The sequence below is a fragment of the Saccostrea echinata genome, unplaced genomic scaffold, assembly GCF_033153115.1.
Source record: "Saccostrea echinata isolate AGI-Se365-2 ecotype Australia unplaced genomic scaffold, CSIRO_AGI_Sech_v1 ptg000001l, whole genome shotgun sequence".
Classification (NCBI taxonomy): Eukaryota; Metazoa; Mollusca; class Bivalvia; order Ostreida; family Ostreidae; genus Saccostrea; species Saccostrea echinata.
The window spans coordinates 36,573,363-36,600,693 of NW_026889750.1; the positions used below are offsets into that span (position 1 = coordinate 36,573,363).

Sequence of the window (27,331 nt, forward strand, 5' to 3'; positions counted from 1 at the left end):
TTGCCTGTTTTCCTTTTTTTTCTCTTTTTTTTTTTTTGAGGTTATCCCCCCCCCCTTTTAAAATCCTTGATACAATCCGAAAATAAACAATGTTCGCTATTTATGCCATTTTATAATCATGCACGTGCATTAAAGCAGATTGCCATTTTTATCACCCATCTTTACTGCAAGTCTTAAATACATAAGCTATCCGAGCCTGGCTCCAAGGAGGAACGCGTGCTTCACATATGCGATAATCATTTCTTAGAATTTACATTAAATTAACGAGGGACGTCCAAACCATCAAAGAATCCTTTATTTGTACGAATGTTTCGCTTTTCCTCAACTGTTCAAATATTTGAAGACGAAATGGGCTTGTTTCCTTCGATTATATTGTGATTTTGTGAATCACGTCTCAACGCAGTCTCTTTAACCAAGACCAAAAGTGAAACTCGGTATTTTTCGGAAAATTTAAGTTATTTTAAGGTAAGTGAATGTCTCTGTGTCGCGATGAACAACTGTTGCTTTTTTATTTAAAAGCTCATTGGTCTAAAATTCTCTGTGACAATCAAACTTTATCATCCTGTTTCTTCTTGCCGAAGACTGCATAAGAAAAAACAAGTCTTTTAAAGTTAAGGAGAAACAATTTAAATGAATTCTAGATGTTATGCAGTGTGTTAGTACAAGAAAATCACACTTCTTCTATCTGTCATCATTACGTAAAGGATTTGAATATTATGACTGCATCTAGTAGAGACAAATACCTGGTAACTTTTTTGCCTTAAAACTTCCAAATTATACGTTCCGTTTGTAATTTATTAACTTAATTTCTCGTTGTTTTGTATTCTTTGTAAGTGCTACAATATTTATTTTTGAGAAAGGTGAACTAATACATGTACATGGTGTATATGGACTGTTACTTTTGCTTCGTTGTGCATTTCATCAATATTGTCGCTTAATTTTGTTCTCAATCGTAATCTAAAAAAAATACTTGACGCAACGATCTTTTAAAAAAAGATTCACCATTGATCAAATCGCAAGCAGCATGAAGCGAATCCAGATCAAGCTATTCTGTGATTTCCTTAGCATGATAAACTTCACGCATGAGGTTAAACACAGATTGTTGATCGCATGTTCTTAAAGATTAGATTCAAGTTTCTTATTTATGATGTAAATGTTTTAAGATTAATCATAGCATGCATCTTAACAAGAAAATAAATCATAACATTCGGAATTTCTCTCTCTTTTTTTTTTTTTACCAAGGACTAAATCATAGAAATGGAAGGAAAAATGGCACCACTAGGAGAATGTTTTATACCTTTCAATCATCAATCATAAAAACACATTCATTTGTTATGTAAAAATAATCGTGTTTTACCAAATTTTTAAAGTACGTTAGTGTTTTTTTTTTTTAGGAACAAATTTTAACGTCACTTTGCTACTTATGAAGCTAAAATATAAATAATCTATACTCTACGAAAAAATATCGAATGAATAAAATTAGGAAAAGAAACCTACTTACGTATGTATGCACATTCCTATTGTTAACAGCCTATTGTTTATGATACTATACTGCATTTACATTGTTTATAGAGGGTGAAACAAATTACTCATTCTGCGATCAGTATTGTTATGACAGCAGTGTTTATGAATGAGATAATTGTTGGATGAGCACTTTCTTGCCATACAACTCAACAGGCATTATAGTATTCCCTTTCTAAAAGTAAATGTATTTCTTTTGAAAAGTAATGGTAATTACATAGGCTTTGTGCTTCTGTTGATTCTATTTGTTGATTGTTTTATCTTTATTAGAAAATCTTAAATAGAATATTTAATTTAATTGAAAAATCAATGTGTAAAAGTTGATTTTGCTGTACCATTTATATTTTTTAATGGGAGAAAGAGAAATAAATTCAATAATTCGTATCCTATTCATACAAGACGCAAATACAAGACGCGAACTATTGCGCGAGCAAATAATTTCACAGGCACAGGATTTAATAAAGATGTAAATCTCATGGCCGTAAGAACTCGGGGCCACGTGTGTGTGTGGGGGGGGGGGGACTCCAATAATTTCGTCGATAATTATATAATATATGTACTATAGAAAACATTACTACTTTATACTTAGCCCCCCTAAATAATAACTGTAACATAATAACGTCTGATGACCTTTTTTGCTTGTCAATGAAATTTTGCTTGGTAGCCCCCCCCCCCCTCCCCCACTGAAAGTGTTTGCCCCCTCCCTTTAAACAGAAATTGTTCCCGACGGGTCTGCATCTTAATAATTTATTCCAATATATATATGGTTTTTTTTTTTAAATATAAAGAAAAAGTCGCACATAAACGCAAACATGAGATTTTAAAAAGCAATCATCAAGGCTTTCATATAAACCCAGTAAAGAGGTGGCTTAATAACCCAGCTACGGCATTTCTCAGGCAGCACTGCAAATATTCGTTTTAAGTAAGACCAGATTAAATAATGTTGTTATTACAGATGTATTATCGTCAAACATGGCCTCCCCCTTACCTCAGCAGAGCATACAGGTAGGTATTAAAATCTACTTTATTGAAGATAAATCTGCTCATTTCTTTTTACTTCAATCTTTATGTGAAAACACAAGATTGGTAAGTTTTATCCATCACATAACCATGAGTTGTTGAAGATTTATAATGCTACTGTTGATCTGCATCTGCTGCGAAGAAATTAAGTTTATAGTTCTCTCAAGTGCTGAATTCTAGATAATCAATATAGATAAGCAATAAAACGTCATATGTTCAAATATAATAAACCTTGAACAAAATTACTGAAAGCTTTTTAAAGTAACTTTAAGAACTAATTGATTAAATATTAATCTTTATTTATCGAACTGTGCATAAAACATACTGGAGATAAGAGAAATGATGCACTTTCATTTCTATTCCTTTTTTTTAAAAAAAATCTATTAGTTTAATGTTTGCAAGATATCAGTACTTTAAAGTTCAATGTAAAAAAGCTGTGCATGAAACATATTGGAGACGAAAGGATGAGAGGGAGCGGCTTTTTCTCAATAACCACCAAGTTAGATATGGAACATATGATTCAAGTTTTTATTTCTAATTTTAACCTAGGCCCAGGGCAGGGTTAAAGCAACAAGAGCCCATGAACCACAACGCTCACTTAAGGCACTTTGGCACTGCTTTCTTCATCAGGAGATTATCTTATACTCTTTTATTCTCATAAAAAATGTTGACCCCGTAAAGTGATCTTACCCTAACCCCAAGGGCTAAAGACTTTACGAACTTGATTCCACACAATATGGGGATGCTTCAATGTCAATATGACTAACTCGGCCTTGCTCTACTGGATAAGCAGACTTTTAAAATATTTTTCTATATATTCCTATATATTTGATCCCCTATTTTTACCCCACCCTATCCTCCTGGGGCAAAATTTGAAACAAATGTAATTCTGCACTACCAGAGAACGCTTACATAATAATATGACTAATCATGTCCCAACTGTTCTTGGGAAGATTTTTTTAAAAATTTGCTTCATATTCCCATCTGAAACTTTGGCCCTTATTTTTGACCCTACCTATTCCCGGGGGCTATGTTTTAAACAATTAAGATTTTTTAAAATGTCAGAAAGCTTTCAGTTGAGTATAACCTTTTCTGACCGAGAGGTTCCAATCCTCACAAAGTCAGGGGGTCCTGATTCCACACGTGGTCATGGGACCTCTGACAAATTTCATTCGATATTTTACCGGCTGACTGCAGCGAAGTCTTTCCGGAAAATTACAAATTTTGACAAAATAATTTTGATTGTTTGTCTTATCTCTCGACCAATTACATTAAACCTTTTCGTGATAAACAGTTTGGAACATATGCATTGAGGTGTCAACTGCTCACTTTATATTTACGTTTAAAGTCAACTTATAAAAGCCCCAATTTGATTGGTGCTTCTCAATGAAAGAAGAAACATTGAATGAAACTTGTCAGGGGTCCCACGACTACGTGTGGACTTTGTACCCCTGACGTTGTGAGGTTGAGAGGTTCTTGAAAAGATTTTAAATGAACCCACCTTTTTTGTCTTTTCTTCATTTTCTCCCTTGAAAGTTACACGGGTCTCCATTCAGACAATTTTGAATTCCCTTTACTAAATGATGCTTCATGCCGAATTTAATTGAAATTTACCCGCAGGCTCTATAAAAGAAGTAGAAAATACGTAAAACTTACAGACGGACGCCAGGCATAAGAATAAAGATAAGAAAAGCTCAGGAGAGCTAAAATTGTCCAAAGTTTAATTTGAAATATATGGGGAAAATTTTTAAAAACCTTTAAAAATACAAGGCTACAAGTTCAAGCTATTGCCTCTGAGACGTAAGGCCACAAAGAAGTTAATAGTTGAAACATAGAAAAGGTCCAGAAAAACCTATTACTTTTAGAACTACAAACCTTTAAATTGCCAAATATTGATACAGTATTATAATGGAAAAAGATAAAGAAAGGTTAAAATTATAAAATTATTACGAATATATCCTCATGCAGTTATTTCAAAAAATGTCTGAATCATTACCGTAGAGGTGCATTTCTCAATATTTACGAAGGAGTAGAAAAGAAGAAAGAACATACAATGGTTTTCTTTTTGTAAAATGTGACGCTCAGCTGACGTTAAGGTTCCTGGGTGGGTTTCTATTCTTTTTAACATAAAAATTGCCCCTATAGCATATTATCTTATAAAGACATCACTCATCAAAAACAAGTTGGAAAATCAAGTATTTGCTATTGTTATCTCTATTTCAATAGTCTTGATTATCCAATTTCAATCTTGGTGTGCTAAAATTTGCACAAAATTCAAAACTTTTTTTAAAAATGTTATTATGTTCCCCAAACGAAGTTTGGGAACATATTGTTTTTACTCTGTTTCTTATTATTATGTTCCCCAAACGAAGTTGGGGAACATATTGTTTTTACTCTGTTTCTTATTATTATTATTATTTTTCTTCTTCTTCTTCTTCTTCCTGGGTACTTTTTTGTCCGCGAGTGATCTCGTCAACTACTCATCCGATTGAGGTAAAACCTTTTTAGGGTTAATAGGCATGTTATGTAGATTTGCGGAATCAAGGTCATTTTGCGCGCACGTGCATGCACGTGCGTGCGCGTGCAATGCGTAAAATGACCAATATACTTGATATAGCTGTGACTTTTATATTTTTTGATGAAATGCTTTGATACTCAGAATATAAGGATATATTAAAAGTGTAAACAAGATGACATGGTCAACATGCGCATGCATGCACGTGTGCGCACGCGCAAAACGTAAAATGAGAAATATACTTGATATACTCGTAACTTTTTTCTTTTTGATGAAATGCTTTGATACTCAAAATATTTATATATATCAAAAATGTAGACAAGATGACATGGTCATCATGCACATGCATGCATATGCATGCACGTGCGCGCGCGTGCAATGTGTTAAATGACCAATATACTTAATATAGCCGTAATTTTTATATTTTTTTATGAAAAGCTTTGATATTAAGAATATACAGATATATTAAAAGTGTAGACAAGATGATGTGGACATCATGCTCATGAATGCACATGCGCGCGCGTGCAATGCGTAAAATGACCAATATACTTAATATAGCCATAACTTTTATATTTTTTTTATGAAAAGCTTTGATACTAAGAATAAACAGACATATTATAAGTGTAGACAAAATGGCATGGTCATTAGGAACATACATGCAGGTGCGCATGCGTGCAATGCTAAGATGACCAATGTACTTGATTTAGCCGGAACTTATTTATTTTTTGATGAAATGTTTTGAAACTGAGAATATAAAGATGCATTAATAGTATAGATGAGATGACATGGTCATCCTGCACATGCATGCACGTGCGCGCGCGTGAAATGCAAAAAACGATCAATATACTTCATTGCCTTATTTAATGAAGCTTACAGGAAATAAGACACCAAAAGGGTGTTGGGGAGCGTTTGGGGAACATCTGTAACGGTCCCCGTTACAATTATAACTAGTTATTATGTTCCCCAAACGAAGTTTGGGAACATATTGTTTTTACTCTGTTTCTTATTATTATTATTATTATTATTTTTCTTCCTGGGTACTTTTTTGTCCGTGAGTGATCTCCGAAACTACACATCCGATTGAGGTGAAACCTTTTTAGGGTTAATAGGAATGTTATGTAGATTTGCGGAACGAAGGTCATTTTGCGCGCACGCGCATGCACGTGCGTGCGCGTGCATTGCGTAAAATGACCAATATACTTGATATAGCTGTAACTTTTATATTTTTTGATGAAATGCTTTGATACTCAGAATATAAGGATATACTAAAAGTGTAAACAAGATGACATGGTCAACATGCACATGCATGCACGTGCGCGCACGCGCAAAGCGTAAAACGACCAATATACTTGATATAAGCGTAACTTTTATACTTTTTGATGAAATGCTTTGATATTCAAAATATTTATATATATTAGAAGTGTAGACAAGATGACATGGTCATCATGCACATGCATGCACGTGCGCGCGCGTGCAATGTGCTAAATGACCAATATACTTAATATAGCCGTAATTTTTATATTTTTTGATGAAAAGCTTTGATATTAAGAATATACAGATATAATAAAAGTGTAGACAAGATAATATGGACATCACGCACATGCATGCACATGCGCTCGCGTGCAATATGTTAAATGACCAATATACTTAATATAGCCGTAACTTTTATAATTTTTGACGAAAAGCTTTGATACTAAGAATAAACAGACAAATTATAAGTGTAGACAAGATGGCGTGGTCATTATGAACATGCATGTAGGTGCGCATGCGCGCAATGCTAAGATGACCAATATACTTGATATAGCCGGAACTTATATATTTTTTATGAAATGTTTTGATACTGAGAATGTAAAGATGCATTAATAGTATAGACGGGAAGACATGGTCATCCTGCACATGCATGCACGTGCGTGCGCGTGAAATGCGAAAAACGACCAATATACTTCATTGCCTTATTTAATGAAGCTTACAGGAAATAAGACACCAAAAGGGTGTTGGGGAGTGTTTGGGGAACATCTGTAACGGTCCCCGTTACAATTATAACTAGTTATTATTATTATTATTTTTCTTCCTGGGTACTTTTTTGTCCGTGAGTGATCTCCGAAACTACACATCCGACTGAGGTGAAACCTTTTTAGGGTTAATAGGAATGTTACGTAGATTTGCGGAACAAAGGTCATTTTACGCGCACGTGCATGCACGTGCGTGCACGTGCTTTTAGTAAAATGACCAATATACTTGATATAGCCATAACTTTCATATCTTTTGATGAAATACTTTGATACTCAGAATATAAGGATATATTAATAGTGTAGACAAGATGACATGTTTAGAATGCACATGTATGCACGTGTGCGCATGCGCAATGATTGAAATAACCAATACAACTGATATAGACTTAACTTGTACATTTTTAGATGAATTGCTTTGAAACTCAGAATATAAATATATATTAGAAGTGTACACAAGATGAAATGATCAGTGCACACATGCATGCACTTGCATGCACGTGCGTGCGCGTGCAATGCGCATAATGACCAATATACTTGATATAGCCAAAACTTTCATATCTTTTGATGAAATACTTTGATACTCAGAATATAAGGATATATTAATAGTGTAGACAAGATGACATGGTCATCATGGACATGCATGCACGTGCGCGCGCATGCAATGTGTAAAATGCCAGATATACTTAATATAGCCGAATTTTTTTTATCTTTTGGTGAAATTTGAATATAAAGATGTATTAAAAGTGTATACAAGTTGACATTGTTGTCATTTTGTACTTGCATGCACGTGCGCGCGTGAGTAAAGCGTAAAAAAAACAATATACTTGATTGCCTTATTTAATGAAGCTTACAGGGAATAAGACACCAAAAGGAAGTTGGGGAGCGTTTGGGGAACATCTGTAACGGTCCCCGTTACAATTAATACTAGTTAATTTTATTCTAATGAGGATCATCTCTTAAATTTACGGATGAAATATCTTGAAAAATGTACATGTATATCATCATTTTCTTTTGTTCTCATAATTTCATTATTTTCCATGGTAAATACAGGCTAGTTTATTGAAGAATGTTTAAGTGGTGTAGTATTACATAATAGGGATTCAGAGCCTTTGTTGACTTTGTATTTACACGTGGTTAACGACTCGTATTAATCGCCTACTGGAATTTTAACGTAAAGTTAACATGTCTCAAAATACATCCCTCAATGTTAAATTTTCAAAAAAAGTCAGCACATTTTTTTCATGAATTTTGACCTTAAAATGAAAGGAATCTCCTTTTTTCATTATCTGCGTATATCTTCATTGTGTCCAAAAAATTTCTTCATGCAATGATCTTAGACTAAAACGGACATAAGATATGCTTAAAGTCTCAGGTAAGACTAGTGTTTTCTAAAAATTGCTGAAAATACTGACCATTTTGATAAAGATGTCTATGCATTTTTGCGTATATAAAATGAAAATAATATATGTAGTATTATATTTAAACCTGTTATATTTATAGTAAATCTGGTCTATGGATTACCCACCCAAACCCTGCAAAACACTGATATCTAAATGACTTTGTGTTTGGTATTGGTATTAACGTTACACCCAGTCCCTTTACTGTGTTCGTGTGTGTCATCATTTCTTTCTATGTTATATTGCACAGATTCTTATAAACGAGACTTATTTAGGTGGTATATACATGTTAACACATATCAACTTTAAAAAGAATAAATCATCCTGGCAGTAAATCTATTCATAATGCTTAAGCATGTCACCCTTTAATATTTTGTTTGTAAACTGTGAACATAGCTTTAACTGGATTCCTTGAAGGCAATTAACTCTATCTGATGTAATAACTTACATCAATTATCCCATATACTTGACAGGTGCCTCTTCATGACATTCTTTTAAATATTTTTTGTGGCTACCTTTTTTTCAATTTCTTATATACTTCATTTTCAATATACAACAGTACTGCGGGAACAGATCTGTGAAATTTAGTAAACAGATGTTTATCTAACTTAAACAGAATGAAAAAAGAGAGCAGGTTGGGCTTTAAATTATACGGTGCGCTGATATAATACATGAGAATTATAAAGACATAGGTTGCATAACGGATTGCAAATCCCCGTGATACGTGCGCTTCTATTTGCAGTTCATGTGTGCAACTGAGCGTGATAATTTTGAGAAATCCCCTGCATAGAATCTCAGAACCGATAGTAGTTGATGTTTATTTTAGTCCTCTACAGTGATATTGAAGGGGACTATGTTTCCTGTCCGTCTATCTGTTTGTTGTCTCAGTCTGTTTGTCTGTTACGATTTTTTTTTAAAAAGACGCTTGCATATATTAAGCTGGTTTTTGGTATGTGACTCCATCTTAAATTGTTACAGATCAAGTATGCATTTCATACCGTTTTGATAATTTTGACGCCCATATCGACAAGGGACTCATTTTGCTTAATATGCAATACTCTAAATTCCTATACAATACTCTTAATATATAGTGAAACTTTAAGGTTATTTCTTCGGATAACACGGGAAAGTCTTTCATTAACCAAACTCTGCTTCTTGTCAAACAGCTAATTTTCGCTAACTTGAAAATATTTTGCGCGATTTACACGTTCTTATTAATATAATGACAATCTATTCAATCACTCAGTATGGGACTTGTATAAATCTAGAAAGCTCAGCGGTGAATATTTTAAGTAGAGATCGCACGTTTTGTCAATGATCTGCAGATTAAAAAGTCAGAATATTAGTTGGTTGGCAGCATCAATCATAAGTACAATTATTTTTAACACAAGCAGTTATAAATGTATACAAAAAGTAACAAATTTAAGTACATAAAAAGGTGCAGATAACGAATAGGACCTAGTGATCCATCTAATATATCCTTTAAATAATATAAAATTACGAACAGGATAAAAACACGGACTCACTGGAAACACCAAGGTTGGGATCAGGTGCCTAGAAGTAAGCATCCCCAGTCAAACCCGCCGTGCGCCTTCTGTATAGAGTAATCCGTTGGCAAAATAAGTATAAAACAATGGCTTAACTTGTCAGTCAAAATACGACCTAAGGAAAGGCTCTGTCCGAGAACAAGATAATAACGCCCATAGAACTATTGAAATACTGACTTCAAACGAGTTGTTAAAAGCCCTGCAACTTCATCTTTTTTCCAGTAGCCTGTCTCGGTTTAAATACTGATCGTACTAAGAGTATGCTCTTGCCTACTTAATCAGTTGGAAGACATAGAAATCAAATGCAAGTGATAGCGGAAATTTATCACATAAAAGTTATTAAGGGAAGTTGACGATGGAAAAGCTGAAGTCGTCCCGTTTGTCATATAGTTTAAATGTTTTTAACGTCTAAAATCAGTAACCATCAAAATATGATATAAGTGTTGAAGAATCTGCGGTGTCTTTCAATTAAAGTTCATTAAGATATATCGAGTTGACACACAAATGCAAATATCAATTGTTTATTGATAAAACGTGGTCAATATATCTATATATGTGTAATTGAATGCTACAGCAAGAGTTTATTTTCTTCTCGTGTAGAAGTTTTTTTTTTAAAAAATCTCCTTCATAGGAAATATTCAATATAAAAACAGGTTGGGTAAAATAGGAGCACAATTAGTCCCAATAGGAATCTAACAGATTGTTGGAAGACCTTGCTCCAGGGCCATAAAACTTAGATGAGCTCACTTTTGATCTCAGTCTTACTTTTCCACTATATATTTGTTTTGTTAAAGTGAGATTGAGATCAAAAGTGAGCTCATCTAAGCTTCATGGCCCCGAAGCGTCTCCAAAGACTATATAGAAAGTGTCAATGAGGAACTCCAGCATCCTCCTAATATCAACGCCATAGTACTTGTATGTAGAATCAGAATTTTTAACCAAGTAATTTTTAGGTGACCAAACACAATGCATGTATATAAAAAAAATTCGAGTTCCATTTTTTTAAGAAGCTGTTGTTTATGTCTAAGCTTGGTCATTAGTTTATTGTATATTATAGAAAAGGCATACGTTTTTGGGGAAAAAATCTTGTGGTTTAAAATTTCTTTTGAGTTTTTGAGAATCTATATTTGATTAACACCACTTCTTGAATAAGTAGTAGCACGGTACGTCTGACGTCTCTCCTTCACAATCGTTAATATATTTAAAAGGAACAAAGATAAAGGCTTGGTAGAACATTTCCTTGACCCTCTATGTATCTTTGTGAGGTTTTTTTTTTTATATAAACTTTTGGAATTCAATATAGGTATAGTAAATCAAATTCGCGTTAATTGACAGAAGTGTTAAAAGTATTTATAAAAATAAGTATCATTTTTAAGGATTGCTTCTTTTGAAAGGGAAGCGTGGGTGTAATTTGGATAACCAGATGTAGAATTAAAGCCAAGTTCTTCAAAGGTGCAGTTGTATAATAATTAGCGTTACAAGCAAAGATTATATTCATTTGTTACAAGCTAATTTTTCAGCTGGAAACAAAACATCGTTTATATAGCCTTTCAAATTCTTTTTTCACTTCCAGTTTACTTAATCAGAAGATATTAGATTCAGTTAAAAAAGAATTTCTCATTTGTGATATTTCTAGGTAATTTTAATTTATAAGTAATTGTAAAAGTAACTATGAAATTTGTTTTAATAAAGAAACAATTTTGTAGCTTCATTGTCCTGTAAAATACGGAAGCAATATTTCTGTTTTTGGAATATGATTTAAAATATTCCATTAATTATCACATCTAACAAGCGCATTCATTCGATCATGATTCAATGCCTCGTTTTTATTTCTGTCTGGGGACATGGACAACACCCAATGGTATGGTCATTACCTTCAATAATTGACTGACCGCTAAAGGTAGCGACCTCATTGTAAAACATGGCACACTCTTTTAACCGATACAAGTCATTTGATGTGTACAATAAATTCATTCATAAAAAGAGAATTAACATCTTTAATGTTTTATTATCATTGTTTTACTTGTGTGATCATTTGGAATTGTAATGTAACAAAAATAAGAACTTTTCATAGTTTTTACATTACGGTTTTATTTTATTGACAAAAAAATAAGTGACTTTAATTGAGAGCTGACGTTTACATTATTCACGAGTTGGTCTTTTTCCTATTACAGGAAACATTTCCTTCTATAAAACCGTGCTTTAATCCCGCTCTTTAATGCATTCTCCACACAGCATGTTGATCCAAACCCATTAGATAGGATATCTGTTTTTGGAACAAACTTAAAGAATAAAAGCTCAAAGAACCATGGTTTTTATACGTGATTTTTCCAGTTGTTTTTTTCTATAACAGTCAGTCTCTTTTGATTATTTATTTTTATACTTGTAACTATTTTTGCAAATTTAGCAATTCAAAGCTCTTATTTTTATATATAAAATTAAAATGGTTAACTTCTGTATATTTAAATCCAAGGAGATTTAAATATTATATTGATTTTTAGCTCACCTGAGCTGAAAGCTCAAGTGAGCTTTTCTGATCACCCGTTGTCCGTCGTCTGTCCGTCCGTCCGTCTGTAAACTTTTCACATTTTCAACTTCTTCTCAAGAACCACTGGGCCAATTTTAACCAAAGTTGGTACAAAGCATCCTTGTGTGAAGGGGAAGCTAAATTGTTAAAATAAAGGGCCAAGCCTCCGTACAAGGGGAGATAATCAAAAAAGGCAAAAATAGGGTGGAGTCATTAAAAAATCTTCTTCTCAAGAACCACTGGGCCAGAAAAGCTGAAACTTATTTTGAAGCATCCTGGGGTAGTGTAGATTCTAAATTGTTAAAATCATGACCCCTAGGGGTTGGGCGGGGCCACAATTGGGAATCCATGTTTTACATTGAAATATATAGAATTTTTTTTTTTTTTTAAATCTTCTTCTCAAGAACCACTGGGCCAGAAAAAATGAAACTTATGTGGAAGCATCCTGGAGTAGTGTAGATTCTAAATTGTAAAAATAATGACCCCCGGGGGTAGGGCGGGGCCACAATAAGGAATCCATGTTTTACATTGAAATATATACGAAAAATCTTTAAAAATCTTCTACTCAAGAACCACTGGGCCAGAAAAGCTATAACTTATGTGGAAGCATTCTGGGTTAGTATAGATTCTAAATTGTAAAAATCATGACCCCCGGAGGTAGGGCGGGGCCACAATAGGGAATCCAAGTTTTACATTGAAATATATATACGAAAAATCTTTAAAGATCTCCTTTTCAAGAACCACTGGGTCAGAAATACTGAAATTTATGTGGAAGCATCCTGGAGTAGTGTAGATTATAAATTGTTAAAATCATGACCTCTGGGGATAGGATGGGGCCACAATAGGTACATGTATTACATGGGGGAAAGTCTGGTGAAGAACAGCAGGGCCAAAGTTACTCAGGTGAGCGTTGTGGCCAATAGGCCTCTTGTTTTATTTTTGAATTCATTCGTTGACGACCAGAACAGCTCATGTTTCAGAAAGAGGCCGTCGTCCATCCTTCTCGTGTGTCTGTCTGTCTGTTGTCAAAATGCTACTTATTCCTATGTATAATTTTTACTAAATTTCTAAAATACTTTATATAAAATGAGCTAAATCAAGATACATGAACAACTGAACAGGTAAATTAATTTTAATTCAAATTGAAAGTGTAGATTTCTAGAGACTGACACTATAATTGTTGGCACAGAAAACAATTATTATTAATACCAATAGTGTTATACCTACTCCCTGCATTGTTGTTCAGGAAATATGTAAGTACATGTATTTTTTAACTATTAAGAAAACTTCTTAAATTGATAGTATCTTGTTTTCCTCAGTGGCATTGGAGTTTGATCATTTGTTGTAATTCATATATTTACCACAGTTTTTGTGTATCAAAACCTGCATGACATTACTATTCAATTTTTTCTTCTTTTGCATTAAAGAATTCAAAATAATTGAAACTTAGTAGTATAATAATACAAATATAGACTAACTCTGACAGTCAGTCTGACATGAAGACATTAGTTGTACAAGGAAGATCAAAAATATTAACTTCTGACCGGATTTCATTATTTTTTTTCTCCTGTCCATTACAGATAATTTCTGGAAAAAAAGTTTTTTCTTTTTCTTTTGGAAAACAAAATATGTTAATTAATACGATTAATCATTTAGAATCTTGTTAAAGACACAATATCGATGTAAACAACCATGCAAATGTTCATTGTCTATTCTTTTGACCATATTTGAATACATTGAGTGCAAGTATCTAAAAGGCCTCCTATTCAGGATTCTCCAGTGTTTTTTTTTTAATTGTTATTATAATACTGTTTTTTATATGCTTTGTATTTTTATAAATACGTACCCATGTATTTTTTCTGAAACTTTAGCATAAACTAAATTTTTTGTTGAATTAACCAATCAGCTACCAGTTGGTGCGTAATTTACACAATGTGCAAAGAGCGGGTGTCATTTTGCACACCGACTTTGTCGATATTACGAAGCAGTCTTTGTATAAAACTTGTACAGAAGATAATCGACAATAGACTCCTCTTTCAATCAATTTTACGGTTCGGTCACACTCTGTTGAGTCGTGCACCAAAGATCTGAAGGTAAGATTAATCTTCCGGGTATTCTGCAGACGTATTATTTCGTGGAACTTTTCATATACTCTATTTTTGACTAAAGAAATCTAAGACTTCATTCCACTTTCATGGATATATGCTATCATACTGAAAGGACAATACCTGGCCGAAACAAGGTAATAGATAGATATACTTAAGGTATATTTGTTCTGAAATAGGTGAAAAAAAAATTGGAGGAAGTACCATAGAGTGATTAGGATATTGATAATTACCTTTTTGAATGGCATGCGCGTGTCAGTTGTTGTTACTAATTCATAAATCAATTACTTTCAAATAAGAACAGTTTTAACAAATACAAAAAACGATATCTTCAATCATTTCGTCCACTTCTGTTTTATATTTAGTACATTTAGAGCATTTCTTATCACACATACAGTGTACCAGAGAAATTGTGGTCTGCTTTTGTAAAGTGAGCATCGATAATGATTTATTGTTATGTTTAATGCTTATTAATCACAAAAGATGTCAAACAGTCGGTATGATATTTATTGAAAAAGTAAGAACAATCTTTTTAAAATATGGACTACTTATTTACTTATTTCTCCTTATGAGCTAGTAATTATCTATAGGAATTAAATGTCCCAGGCCATGCGGTAAAACCTTGTGTGCACACACAAGTTGGTAGAATAACTTCAAAGAGCTATTCGACAGTTTTGGAAAAGTTAATGAACTCAACTTCAAAAAAAATGTTAAGCATCCTTAATTCTGTGACAAGTTTTTGAATTTATTACCTTAAAAATTATTATTGCCTTTAAAGTTACTACTACGTAAGTTACTACTACGTAAGTTACTACTACGAGAGTTACTACTACGTAAGTTACTACTACGTAAGTTACTACTACGAGGGTTGATCCAAAAGTAATACTACAAGTGCTATAAAATCTTTTATAATCAAATGTTATCAACAAAAATTGATATACAAATATCCCTATCTATTGGAATTTTTGCCTTAAAATTTCATTTGATTGTATAATTTTTTTTTTAATATTAAGATAAACACAATCTTAAGTTTTGTCTATCGACGTCGTTATATGACGTTATTTTTCCGCACTCCCCTTACAAAAAAAACTATAGTTAGCTATAGTTTACTATAGTTAATTATAGTGATAACTTTGACACTATGAAAACTATAGTTAACTATAGTGATAACTTTGAGACTTTGATTTACTATAGTAATAACTATGAAAACTTTGATTTACTAAAGTGATCAATATGACACTCTAGTGATAACTATGAAAACTTTTATTTAATATAGTGATCACTATGACACTAAAAGTGATAACTATGAAAACTTTGAAATACTTTAGTGATGACTATGAAAACTTTGATTGAGTATGGTTAACAATCTAATATACTTCATATCGTTGTACATAAGATGATAATTTTATACATCTTGTTTTATGTACTTAATGATATCAATATAATGTGATTTAATAATATAAAAAAGATCAAGTAAAATGAAAGACAAACAATATTCATTTTAGAAATGTTTAGCCAGTAGCAGTCATTGAAAAACATGAGGTTTCAAAATGAATCGCTAAAAATAAGATTTAAAAGAAACTGTACTGCATGCAACGTGCATGGAATTATTTGGAATGCAAAGTTCAACAAAGAAAAAAAGAAAATCTGTAAAACTGGATATTATCATGTTGTGCAATTAATGTGAAATTAATTGAGACTTCTATCACAGAACATAATATACAGTTGTGATAAATCTTTAACTTTGATTTAGCATAGTGATCACTTTGACACTCTGATTTACTATAGTGATAAGTTTGAAAACTACGATTAACTATAGTGATAACTTTGAAAACATGAATTCACTATAGTGATAACTTTGAAAACATGAATTCACTATAGTGATAACTTTGGAAACATGAATTCACTATAGTGATAACTTTGAAAACATGAATTCACTATAGTGATAACTTTGAAAATTTTGATTACTATAGTGATAACCTTGAAACTTTTATTTATTATAGTTAACTATAGTGAACTATAGTATTTTTGTTAAGGACATTTTCAGTCCATCTGCCTATCTTTTAAACCTCTTACCTGCTTCTTTTTATTTATTTTCACTTCTTCTTCTTCTTTTTTTTTTTTTTTTTTTTTTTTTTTTTTTTTTTTTTTTGCTATAAACCGCCTCTTTTAAGTTGTTGTATTAATATCAAATGCTATTTTTAAATTTATCCCTTTCGCGTAAATCTTATGCATCATCAGATTCAAAGTAAGTGTTCAAGAGAAACGTCATAACAACGTCTGTACACTCTTGCCGTACTGCGACAGACGAGACCCAATGTTGTGTTTATTTTAATATTTTATAAAGTATTGCATTTATATAGGAATGAAATTTTAGGGCAAAAGTCAAAATAGATTCAGACATCAGTATTTAAAGTTTTGATGAAAATTTTCGATTATTAAAGATTTTATAGTAGTTCTGATATTATTTTGGATCAACCCTCGTATAAATAACACAAGTAATTGTTACGCTTTTATCCTACAGTGAAAACCACATAAATTGTCTCTTTCATCTTTTACTGCATATAAATCTGTCCCATCAGTATTAAATTCTTATCAATTTATCTGTAAAAGCACATTCATTGTATTGTGTAATATAACAATATATGAAATATATATCTTCATTGTTTCCTTAATAAGTGAAAAGTTTATCGAACACATTTTTATGGCATGCCTGATAAAGAGGGTTTAAAATGACTCAAATAAAATGTGAATTTCATCTATCCTAGATAAATTTCCACAAACCATTTATTGTACATGTAACATGTTAAAGGTTAAGGGCATAATCTTTAATATTTATATCTGTGCATTTATTTATTACAATGAGCAGCTTGTATGTTCTTTATGTAATTAAACTTTCTTCCATAATTAGTTGTGATTTATAAAACGTTTTAACACCCCTATTAACGATCCCTATCTGTTTCGACAAATTTCAGTAAATGTCGAATTTTCTTTCAATTCTGATTGTATTTATTAAATGTACTTTTATTTTTATAATTAAGGTACCCTTCGCTGGGCAGTCCCATTGCAAATCTGCATTTACCCCCACTCTCTTATTTCAATATTGACAGAAAGACACGTCCATTTGGTTAAAAACTGAAAAAGTAAAAGTGAGGGATATTGTTTATGTAATTTGCCATATTCTTGCTCGTCTAGATAAAAAATATATATTGAGATTTTGTTCTTGTGTGTGTGTGTGGGGGGGGGGGGGGGTCTGTAATAATTACATTTCCAAATATTTTTCCTTAACGAGGTTCGCTCCTGAGCTTTTGAGCAATTTTTTTTATCTTAACCTATATTTTAAAAATTCTGCATAAAGTTTTAATTCTTACAATAAATTTGGATTCTACGATGCCAGTTAAACTATATTCAGTTAAAACTCCATGATTAAATTCCATACCAAAAGCATTAAGTGAGGAACTATATTTTGTGGCGGAAGGTTTTTTAGAAGAAAATGATCATTTTTTTCTCTTTCGAAGTGTTTAAAGTATGTTAAGTTTGGGTTCCTATTTTTCCATGCAGCCTGCGCACAAAGTTATTTTGTACAGTGAACTGATTTATACTGGTCCTAAATTATATATCAAATAAATTGTCATGAATTCTATCATCATATTTCATAAATATAGCAAATATATTGTGAAAATCAAGAAAAAAATCCCTATTTTAAGCTTAAAATATGCACTATTTTAGTAATATCTGAAAATTAACATCACAGACCCCCACTTTTTCTTTTCTTTTCTGAATATTTAAGATACTTTTAACCATTCTTCTTAAATTCAGTAAAATGTCATTACTTTCAAACTATTTTTTTGCTTGTTAAATTTTTAATGTCAGAAAAATGAATATTTTTGAGTGCAAAAAGGTCAAATAATTGAACATGTGGAGTAATTTGAAAATTTTTTCGTTGTCACAAATTTTAATGTGTCTCTTCAAGATGAAATAAGGCTGTGTTTGTTCCCATAATTTATTTGAATAAAAAATATTGTAGGAAAAACTTTAAAAATTGATTTATGTGTAAGACGTATTTACACTGCAAAAAGGTCAAACTAAATGCTCTGTAGCGCCAAAAGAAGCGCATTGACCCCCATTTTTTGTTTTGATTTTTAATTAAGCTATGTGTATAAATTCTTAAAATATACTTGATAAAAAATTCTCATTACTTTTGGTGAAAGGATCCAACCTCCTTAAGATTCTTTGCAAATTAAAAAACATGAACTACCATGGATGAGCATGAATATATCCATTGTTACGTCATAATACGTGCTTAACGTCAAAAGTATAGTGCAAACTGTTTTTGCTTTAAAAATGACATTTGTATGGCGTAATTTGTGGCGACTCATCAGAAAAATAAAATAATGTAAATATAAGAAATGAATCCAATTTTTGAAGATTCATGAGGCACATGTACTACAACGCTTCACGCTGGTATATTTATCACGAAGCACTAACGCGCTTCATGGCGCGAAGCGTCGTAGTTCATGTCCTCATGAATCTTCAAAAATGAAATTCATTTCTTAACACAATGCAATTTTTCTAAAAACTGTTCATATTTTGGAAAATTTTAAAACATTTCATGTACTACAATGTGCATAATATGTCATAATTAAGTAAAGTTTATAACGACAGACCATGGGATAAGATAAATTATTCAATAATTGAACAGAAAAAGATAACTGGAATTATTGTAGATGTTGAGTTCCATTTTATTCAGAATATTGGTAGATGGAGTGGATATCAAATTTAAAGTACTGAACTTGTGGATGATAGTTTTTGTTTCCTTAACTTGAATTTATATTATATGTCAGAAATGCCAATATTTCCATTAAAAGAGTAGTAAATCATAATAAAAATTTCAATTTCTCACAAAGCGCTTTTATAACATATAGATTTATCTATTATAGATTATCTACTTTGCAAAACAGCCAGTGTTTGAGGTTTTGTGAAACAGCCGACGTCAATTAAAAAGAATTTTTTTAAAAAAAATATTTTTTGAAAGGTTACATTTAAAACTTTGATGTGCCATTTGTTTGCGATGAAGCTTTTGATAACATCGACCACTTGATAAAAGTTGAAACAGTCAATGAACTGCAACTAATAATTTCTTCATTTGCGGTATTTATTTAACGAACTTCGATCACTTTTACAACGCCTGTTCACCTTCTGTAAATAAAAATTTCGATCTATGATAACGGACACAAAAGGGGATTATTTGATTGCACTATTTAATTATTTCATTCTGTTGTTAATCGTTTGTAGTATCGTCTCCCACTTCTCTAAAATTTGAACAAACCTGATTGATTGTTTTATATCGATACTTTTTAATACTAAGTTCAGAGCTACGTCATTGTATGATGTCCATCGGTTAGCCGTCAAGCGTAGATTTTATCATCTTCATGTTTGTGGAAGCTTTTTGATTTTATATTGTCCACCATCCGTTATTAGATGATCTAAAATCATATCAATTAGCTCTTTCACTGTCGCATGTCCTATTTCGATTTATAAATAGCCAAATCACCGGCGCACCTCCCGTGAGGAAAACAATTTCCAGACCCTGGGACGTCTAGCTTGCAAAAGCTTTGCAAATTTTGGTCCGTGAACAAAGTGAAGCGGTAATGCACACTCTCCGTGAACAGGATGGGGATTGATGGTACAAACGGTTAATGAAGTGAAAGGAAAATTGATGTGATGTTCAATTAGGGCGGCTCTTCTAGAGTTAAATCTGAATCTAGATAGTGTCGGGTTATTAGAGTGTTCAGAATTTCATTTTTGGAAAAAAAATCTTCAGGTTTGTTAAAATATTAGGATTGAACAGTAGGCATATTTTGTCTATTTTTTCTACTTTTGAGAAGACTTAAGAGGCGTCCATTACGGTATAAATCATTGGGACCTTTGCTTAAGGTTATTTTCATGTAATTTTTTGTTATTCTTTAACAGCCACGTAATATCTATTTTTTTACAATTTTCGAAATATCCTATTTCACATATATTAAGATTATGCAATGGAATAATTCGAAGATGACATGTTTTTATACCATTTTAAATGGTGATGTAAAATAGTCTTTTTTAAATGATGATTTTTCTGTAATACAAGACTGTATTTTAATACAGTTTTTAATTACAATTTTATAAAGTATATAGTAATCTTTTCTATATCAGCTGAGCAGAAGATTTAATAACTTTTGCACCTTCTAATTTGTTTTAGAATGAATTCCACTGAAATCACGACGGAAATCCAAAATAAAACGTGTCATGCCTGGTTGAAAGAGGCTTTAGGTGGATCTTTCATAAATGTGACACTTGAAGAAGTGAATGACCAGCTGGTAAGGAGAAACCTCGGGGGGATCAGTCTTCTCTGCATATTGAGTGTGATCGGACTCATTGGAAACGCACACGTGTTGTGGGTATACACCCGCCAGTTCTCTAAATCTAACTACCGTGTTTATGTCATATGGCTGGCCATGCTAGACATTTTCAACTGCATTGTTGTGGCACCAATGGTTGTTTCCTACTTATTTTTTCCAGTGACTTTCCCTTCTGAAATTTATTGTAAGATATTTCGTTTCTTTAACTATTTTGCAGCAATAGCCTCCACGTCTTCTCTTATCTCTATAGCCATTGACAGACACAAGGCGATCTGTAGCCCTCTGAAGCATCAATTGACTAACACACAAGCAAAACTTCTGTGTTTCATGAATGTAGTGGTAGCTTTCCTCTTTTCTTGGCCAGCTCCTTTTCTGTATGGAATGAGAGACATTGAAACAGGTGTTCCAGGGCTACATGGCTATCGCTGTTTCACAGAACTGAGATATGAGGAAAAGAAATATCAGATCTATTACAACGCGCTACTGGGCCTCTACTTTGTTGCGGTGTCCACAATAATGGTCTTTGTCTACATCAAAATTGGCCGTAACATCCATAACCATTTTGCATTTCAAGATACCATTCGGCGCCAGTCTACTATGCGTACTGATGAAAAGTTAAACAAAAACCCGACAATGACCAATGCTCGTCGGTCTACGATTACCCTTTGTTTGGTCACCATTGCTTATATCCTTAGTGCTTTGCCCCACCATCTTCTCGCGGTGATGATTTTCGTTGTTAAAGGTTTCGACTGCAGTCTCTCGCTTGTCGAGTCTCAAGTATACTACACGTTTATCTGGTCCTACTTTGTCAACTCGATGGTTAATCCTTTTATTTATGGAATCCGAGACCAAAAGTTCCGCTCTGCTGTGAAGCATATTTACAGGAGGTAATCAAGGGATTTTAAACCCTTATAAATAAAAAATTGATTTCACCATCCTTAATTTGAATCAGACATCAAAATTAATGAAATGTTTAAATTTGTAAATATTACTTATAAATTTGTTGCCAAGCAACATTATATATCATGCATCATCAAATTAACGATACGTTGAATTAATTTCATTATAATTTAGTGCTGTTGTATTGTCATTCCATTTTATTAATGAAAAACAACAAAAAAGCAATAAGTTAGTTGACTTTTACAAATGAAAATGGGATTTTACCCTTATTGCATGTTAATGTTGATACTGTTGTCTATGTACGTAATACTTCAGGACTTTGGTCTTGATTTACGAATTGTAACGGTTCGCAAGAGGTTATTTAAATCCGGTTATTATCCGTCTTTGGCTTTGATCTGTTTGCTGTAAGTTAACCCTTATTCAATGCACAGGTGTGCCACATTTGTATTTATATACAAATACTATGTGATAAGCAGCAAGTCTATTTTTTGATTATTTGTTTGACTCACTGATTTTTTATTGATTAATTGGTCAGTGAAAATAAATATAAATATTTAAAAAAAAGTTTTATATGAACTGAGTTTATTGCTTTTTTCATTTTTGTTTTATATATATATAGTGCATACTGTATCAGTGGCCATATATTTTTGCCAAACATGTCGATATGACGAATGTAATGTGGCACTCATTTTTCTCATGCTTGCAGCATGCTATTGTTATGTGACATATCATTCAAACAATAAGGAAATCAAATATAACTACAAATGGATATTATTTTGTAAATTTTAATTCGTCTGTATTTTCATTTTCCTGACTCCCTACTGTGTGCAAAAATTTGCATATTATAGCTAAATTTAGCAGGAGATTATTTCGTCAAGATCTACTCAATTAACATACATATGCGTCCCCATCGTTAGTATTTTTAATTTCTGAAATTGGAATCATTTTAATTCGTGAGTGTCAATGTTCGATTCCAATAAAAATTTTCTTGTTCAATGGGACGTAATTTGGTGGGTAATTCGTAAATGCAAAAGATTTGATGCATTGATATGTTGACAAAGTTATTGTTCGTGGTGAGGTAAAATTCGTTGGTAAGTAATCCACGAAATCCACGAACATTGGTTCCCAACGAACAATGATGGTTCCATATATACTGTAAAATCACATACATGTATTTTTGTGGGGTCAATTTTTTTGGTTTGAGGAATAACTATGGATTCGTGGGGATTTGATTTCGTGGATGATGAATTGTTGAGAAGTTATGGATATGACATTGTACATTCGTGTTGGACATGAATTCGTGGGTCTCTTCATACCTCAAAACCCCGAAAATTAAATTCCCACAAAAATGAGTGATTTCACAGTAAGTAATATCTTAGATAAGGAATTGAGCTAGATAAATATGGTTCAGATTCATCGATAGAAAGAACGTGAGATCCTCTTACATATTGATCGTATCTATTTTGATATCAAAATTTATGCCACTTTTTGATGCTTTGAACCTTCAAAAACAAATTGATAATTCTGATTTGATACATGATAGAATACTATACTACAACATGATTATTTCAATACCTCCGACATACTTTTTACCACGGTTTCAAATTAACAAACTGTTCGACACGTCATCGCGTTTTTTTTTAAGCTAGATTGGCGTTAAGATTAAGATTGATGGTATTAATATTTTATGTAAACATGTGCATAAGCACTTTTTTCTTTAGTACTTTTTCTCTGTAGCAATAATCGTTGACTTTACATGAAAAATAATTTGTGATATTTATGCAGAGTCAACATCCTCAGTGGAACTGTTCTTTAGTGATTTGATGCAATCCGGTGAATGTCTGCTGATTTTTTTTTCTTATTTGAATGACCCTCCAAATCTTTGATGTTGGTGGAGTAATGTTTCATTATCAGATTTAGTTGTATAAAGAATAAGACTGTCACTTGTACAAAATAATTGAAAACTTTATAAATATATCATTGTTTTATTAAGTTTTCTCAGAAGATAAGTTAACATGTTATTCAAATAATTCATCTATAATTCAGTTCTGATCCAACACCATGTTCTCTATTATAAAAGTATAACTTAAGATGTGTATTTTGAATGCATTTGCAAATCTCTCCATTGTTCATCAAATAAATAAAACTATAATAAACAGTTTTCCAAAATCTGACATTAATTTACTTTGTTGTTTATAGATATTTATATTGACTTTCCCCGCTTGATACAATCGCCAAATTATGTGTTATTGTTCGGCATCTGTTTGCTGTTTGATTGTTATCAGCAGGAATATTGAATTCAGAATGTTCGGAGTATCAAATATCTGGAAACCAGAGAAAAAAATGGCGTAGGACCACGGCCCCATTGTCAATCTTGTTACTGTAAATGCCCCAAAAAATCTATAGAAACCTTTTTTTTTCATAACAGAGAAGCTTTTTTGTATTCAATTAGCTATCATCAGATTTATTTGGGTCAAAATTGAGACATTTTTAAAGTGACAAGGGTCATTCAAATTAAATTAAATATAAAAATATTAAATCACCTGCGGCAATTTAATTGTCACTGATAAGAAGAACAGAAAAAAAAGATCTTTGTGGGTTATAGTAATTATATAATTTCAACTTTTCCCCCTCATTTAATTCTTTTTGTCTACGAAAAATTAAGTCATCTTTTGAGCATAGAAAAATAGCTTTTGATGTACTGATATTATTTGATATGAGCAAGAAAAAAATTCTTCAGACTTTTGAAATCATCTTTGCCATAAGAGTCTCAGAATTCCCTAATGCGGAAGTACGTCGCTTTGCGATTTTTTTTAATTCTTTTAATTTCTTAATTTTATTTATTTATTCATTTATTTATTTATTATTGTCAAACTCTTTAATTTATCTTTATTTTCCAACCAAAATCCTGGACTCTCTCCTGCGTACTATCCAATTTCTTTCTAAATCTGTCAATATTCCAAAATAATACAGTCCTTGGTATGGATAATTTATTAATGTATAATACAAAATGTATTTTCAATTATATGATCGGATCTAGATTCGAGGACAACGAAATGAAACCCTTCTTGAAAGTCTAAGAGATGTGAAGAGTGAACATACACTTACGAAATAAATTTTATTGATCATTGTATTACATGTACATCTTTGATAGAATCAGCCTATAATATTGTAAAGGGCTCAATTTCAGAATAAAGCATCAATTATTTGATTATCTTGATTATCTCAGATTGAATATTAATTAATTAAAATTTTAAAATCATTATCGGAAAACTAATGACCTAGGAAAATTGTCTATGGAAGTGTTTGCTTATATTTTCGAAACATTGAATTAAAGATTATTAAGCAGATAATTGTAATTAATTAATTGTATTTAAATCTGAAGAGTAAACGGCATTCTTGTCCCTGGTTATATTTTGTGAAAATTATAATTTGGTTGTATACTCTGAAGTCAATTATTTTATATATTGACAAATATCAAATGTAGTCTCGTACATCCAATTTTACTTCCAAATACCGACGCAAAGCCTGCAACGAAAGTATGTTGATGTACATTTAAAATAAACCATATTTTATTTATTTTATCGAATATTCGAATATATTCGAATACTAGTACTTTCATTGAATATTGGAATATGAATTATTGACAAAATTGACATCCCTAATTTTTAGTAAATTCCATCTGTGTTAATAATGATTTTATCCATTTTTTTGGAACCAGTTATTTTCTACGCCAATTACACTGACTAGGAAGAGTTACTCTTTAATAGTAGTAATTAAATGACATGTCAGAAATCTTAAAGGAGCCATCACCCTAACGCACTTCGAAATGTGCACGAAGTCATTTCTAGCATAAAACTAAACACATAAAGCCTACCCTTGACTTGTATTGCTTTCCAGGATTTCGGTTTGTGTAATGTACTAGTATTACCCTACTGTTTTGTGACTTTCGGCACGTATTTAATGCATTATGATCGTTTGATTTCTGACTAATGGTTACTATCTCGTATTTTTCTTAAAATTATTTGAATGACTTATGATATTATATTGTATGGTATCATTCCTTTTCTGACTTTTGGTCCCTTTATATAGTATTTTGTTTTCTTGTTTTTATGACTTTTCAGACTTTTAGTACCTGTTTTGTACTACTCTATTGCTTTTGAAACTTTTGATTTACGCAAATAGTGTATCACTATTTGCTATCCTTTTTTATTTTCTATTTCCGTAAAAAAAAAAACAACTGTCATTTGGGTTTTAAATGAAAATGGAAGTGATTACCCATGCATCAGAAAGTGTCCGATGCATGGTTAATTTGTGTCCGATGTACGGTGAAAAAAAAACTAGTAAAAAAAACAACTCTAAAAAATATAATACAAACATTGAAGTAGAAATTTTTTTAAAAAAATCTGTAAAATTAACAATCATTGACAAATTTTACCTACATTGTAGGTCCTACTCGTTCCGTTGAAGTGTATTTAAAAGAACGACAACTCTAAAAATTGCAAAATCGTAAAATTCTTGTTACTCCCCTTTGATGATGCAAAATATGACGTTATTTCAAGGCCATTATTGTGTTATTTTTATCACAACATGAAAATAAAAATCGGCATTATTCTTCACCTTTAAGACAGAAACAAGTAAAAACACAGGGAGACTCAGGTTCAATGAAAGTTTATTGCTTAAAGTTGTCCGAAGCAAGGTATGCGTCCGATGCAAGGTTAACTCACCCTATAAACATACACATGTTCTATAAATAGCAGATTTTATGTAATGTTTTGCACCATGTTTGTGAGGTCACAATGTGAAAATGACATCAATATGTAGGTGACTTGTGACAAAAAATGATTGACTCAGTCGTACTCGAGCAACGAACGGCTGTAAAGTAGCACATAATAATTTGTACAAGGTTTATGAAGCCAAAAGCCTTGTCAGAAGTTCATCATTAATTGGGATTGATTAAGTGAAGGAAGGAAGATGGTTAAAAGTGATGTTTTTTCTGTTGCCTAGTAAAAGCAACTAGGGAAGAGATGTGTCCTTAGTCCTAAGCAATTTCTTAGGAAAGATAGCCAGGTTACAGTTAGAAAAATAGTTGAATATTTAAACAATAATGTAATTATTGAATCCCTAAAGTATCGATTACTTTAGACTCTAAACATATCAGATATGACAAAAAGAGGGCGCCCATACTTTATCCACATTTGATACACTACGCTCTCAAGACAGAGGACTCGGGTTGTGATGTTGTGATGTTCACAATGCCCATTCTGGGAAAGGCCATCCTATTGTCGAGATTTGGCCATTTCTGACAAATAGACTGTTCTTGTCATAAAAAATAACTTGCATGGTAAGAAATATAAGACAGGGAAAAATCTTTTAGCTTCTGTGA

The 27,331-nt window shown here is 32.0% G+C and overlaps 1 protein-coding gene across 2 annotated transcripts; it reads left to right on the forward strand.

Annotated features, from left to right (window-relative positions):
• Window positions 1-309: 309 nt before the first annotated feature.
• LOC133190888 (substance-P receptor-like) lies at window positions 310-22,122 on the forward strand. Of its 2 annotated transcripts, none has more exons than XM_061326571.1 (2): window positions 310-465; window positions 20,886-22,122. In XM_061326571.1, the coding sequence occupies exon 2, from the start codon at window positions 20,887-20,889 to the stop codon at window positions 21,934-21,936; it is 1,050 nt and encodes a 349-aa protein (XP_061182555.1). In that variant the 5' UTR covers window positions 310-465; window position 20,886; the 3' UTR covers window positions 21,937-22,122. The 2 variants fall into 2 exon arrangements, with proteins under 2 accessions (XP_061182555.1, XP_061182563.1); XM_061326579.1 differs by lacking the exon at window positions 310-465 and adding an exon at window positions 14,694-14,781.
• The last annotated feature ends 5,209 nt before the right edge of the window (window positions 22,123-27,331 follow it).

Excerpts from the sequence above, each read along its gene's own strand:
- LOC133190888 (XM_061326571.1), top strand. The coding sequence starts at position 20,887 with ATGAATTCCACTGAAATCACGACGGAAATCCAAAATAAAACGTGTCAT.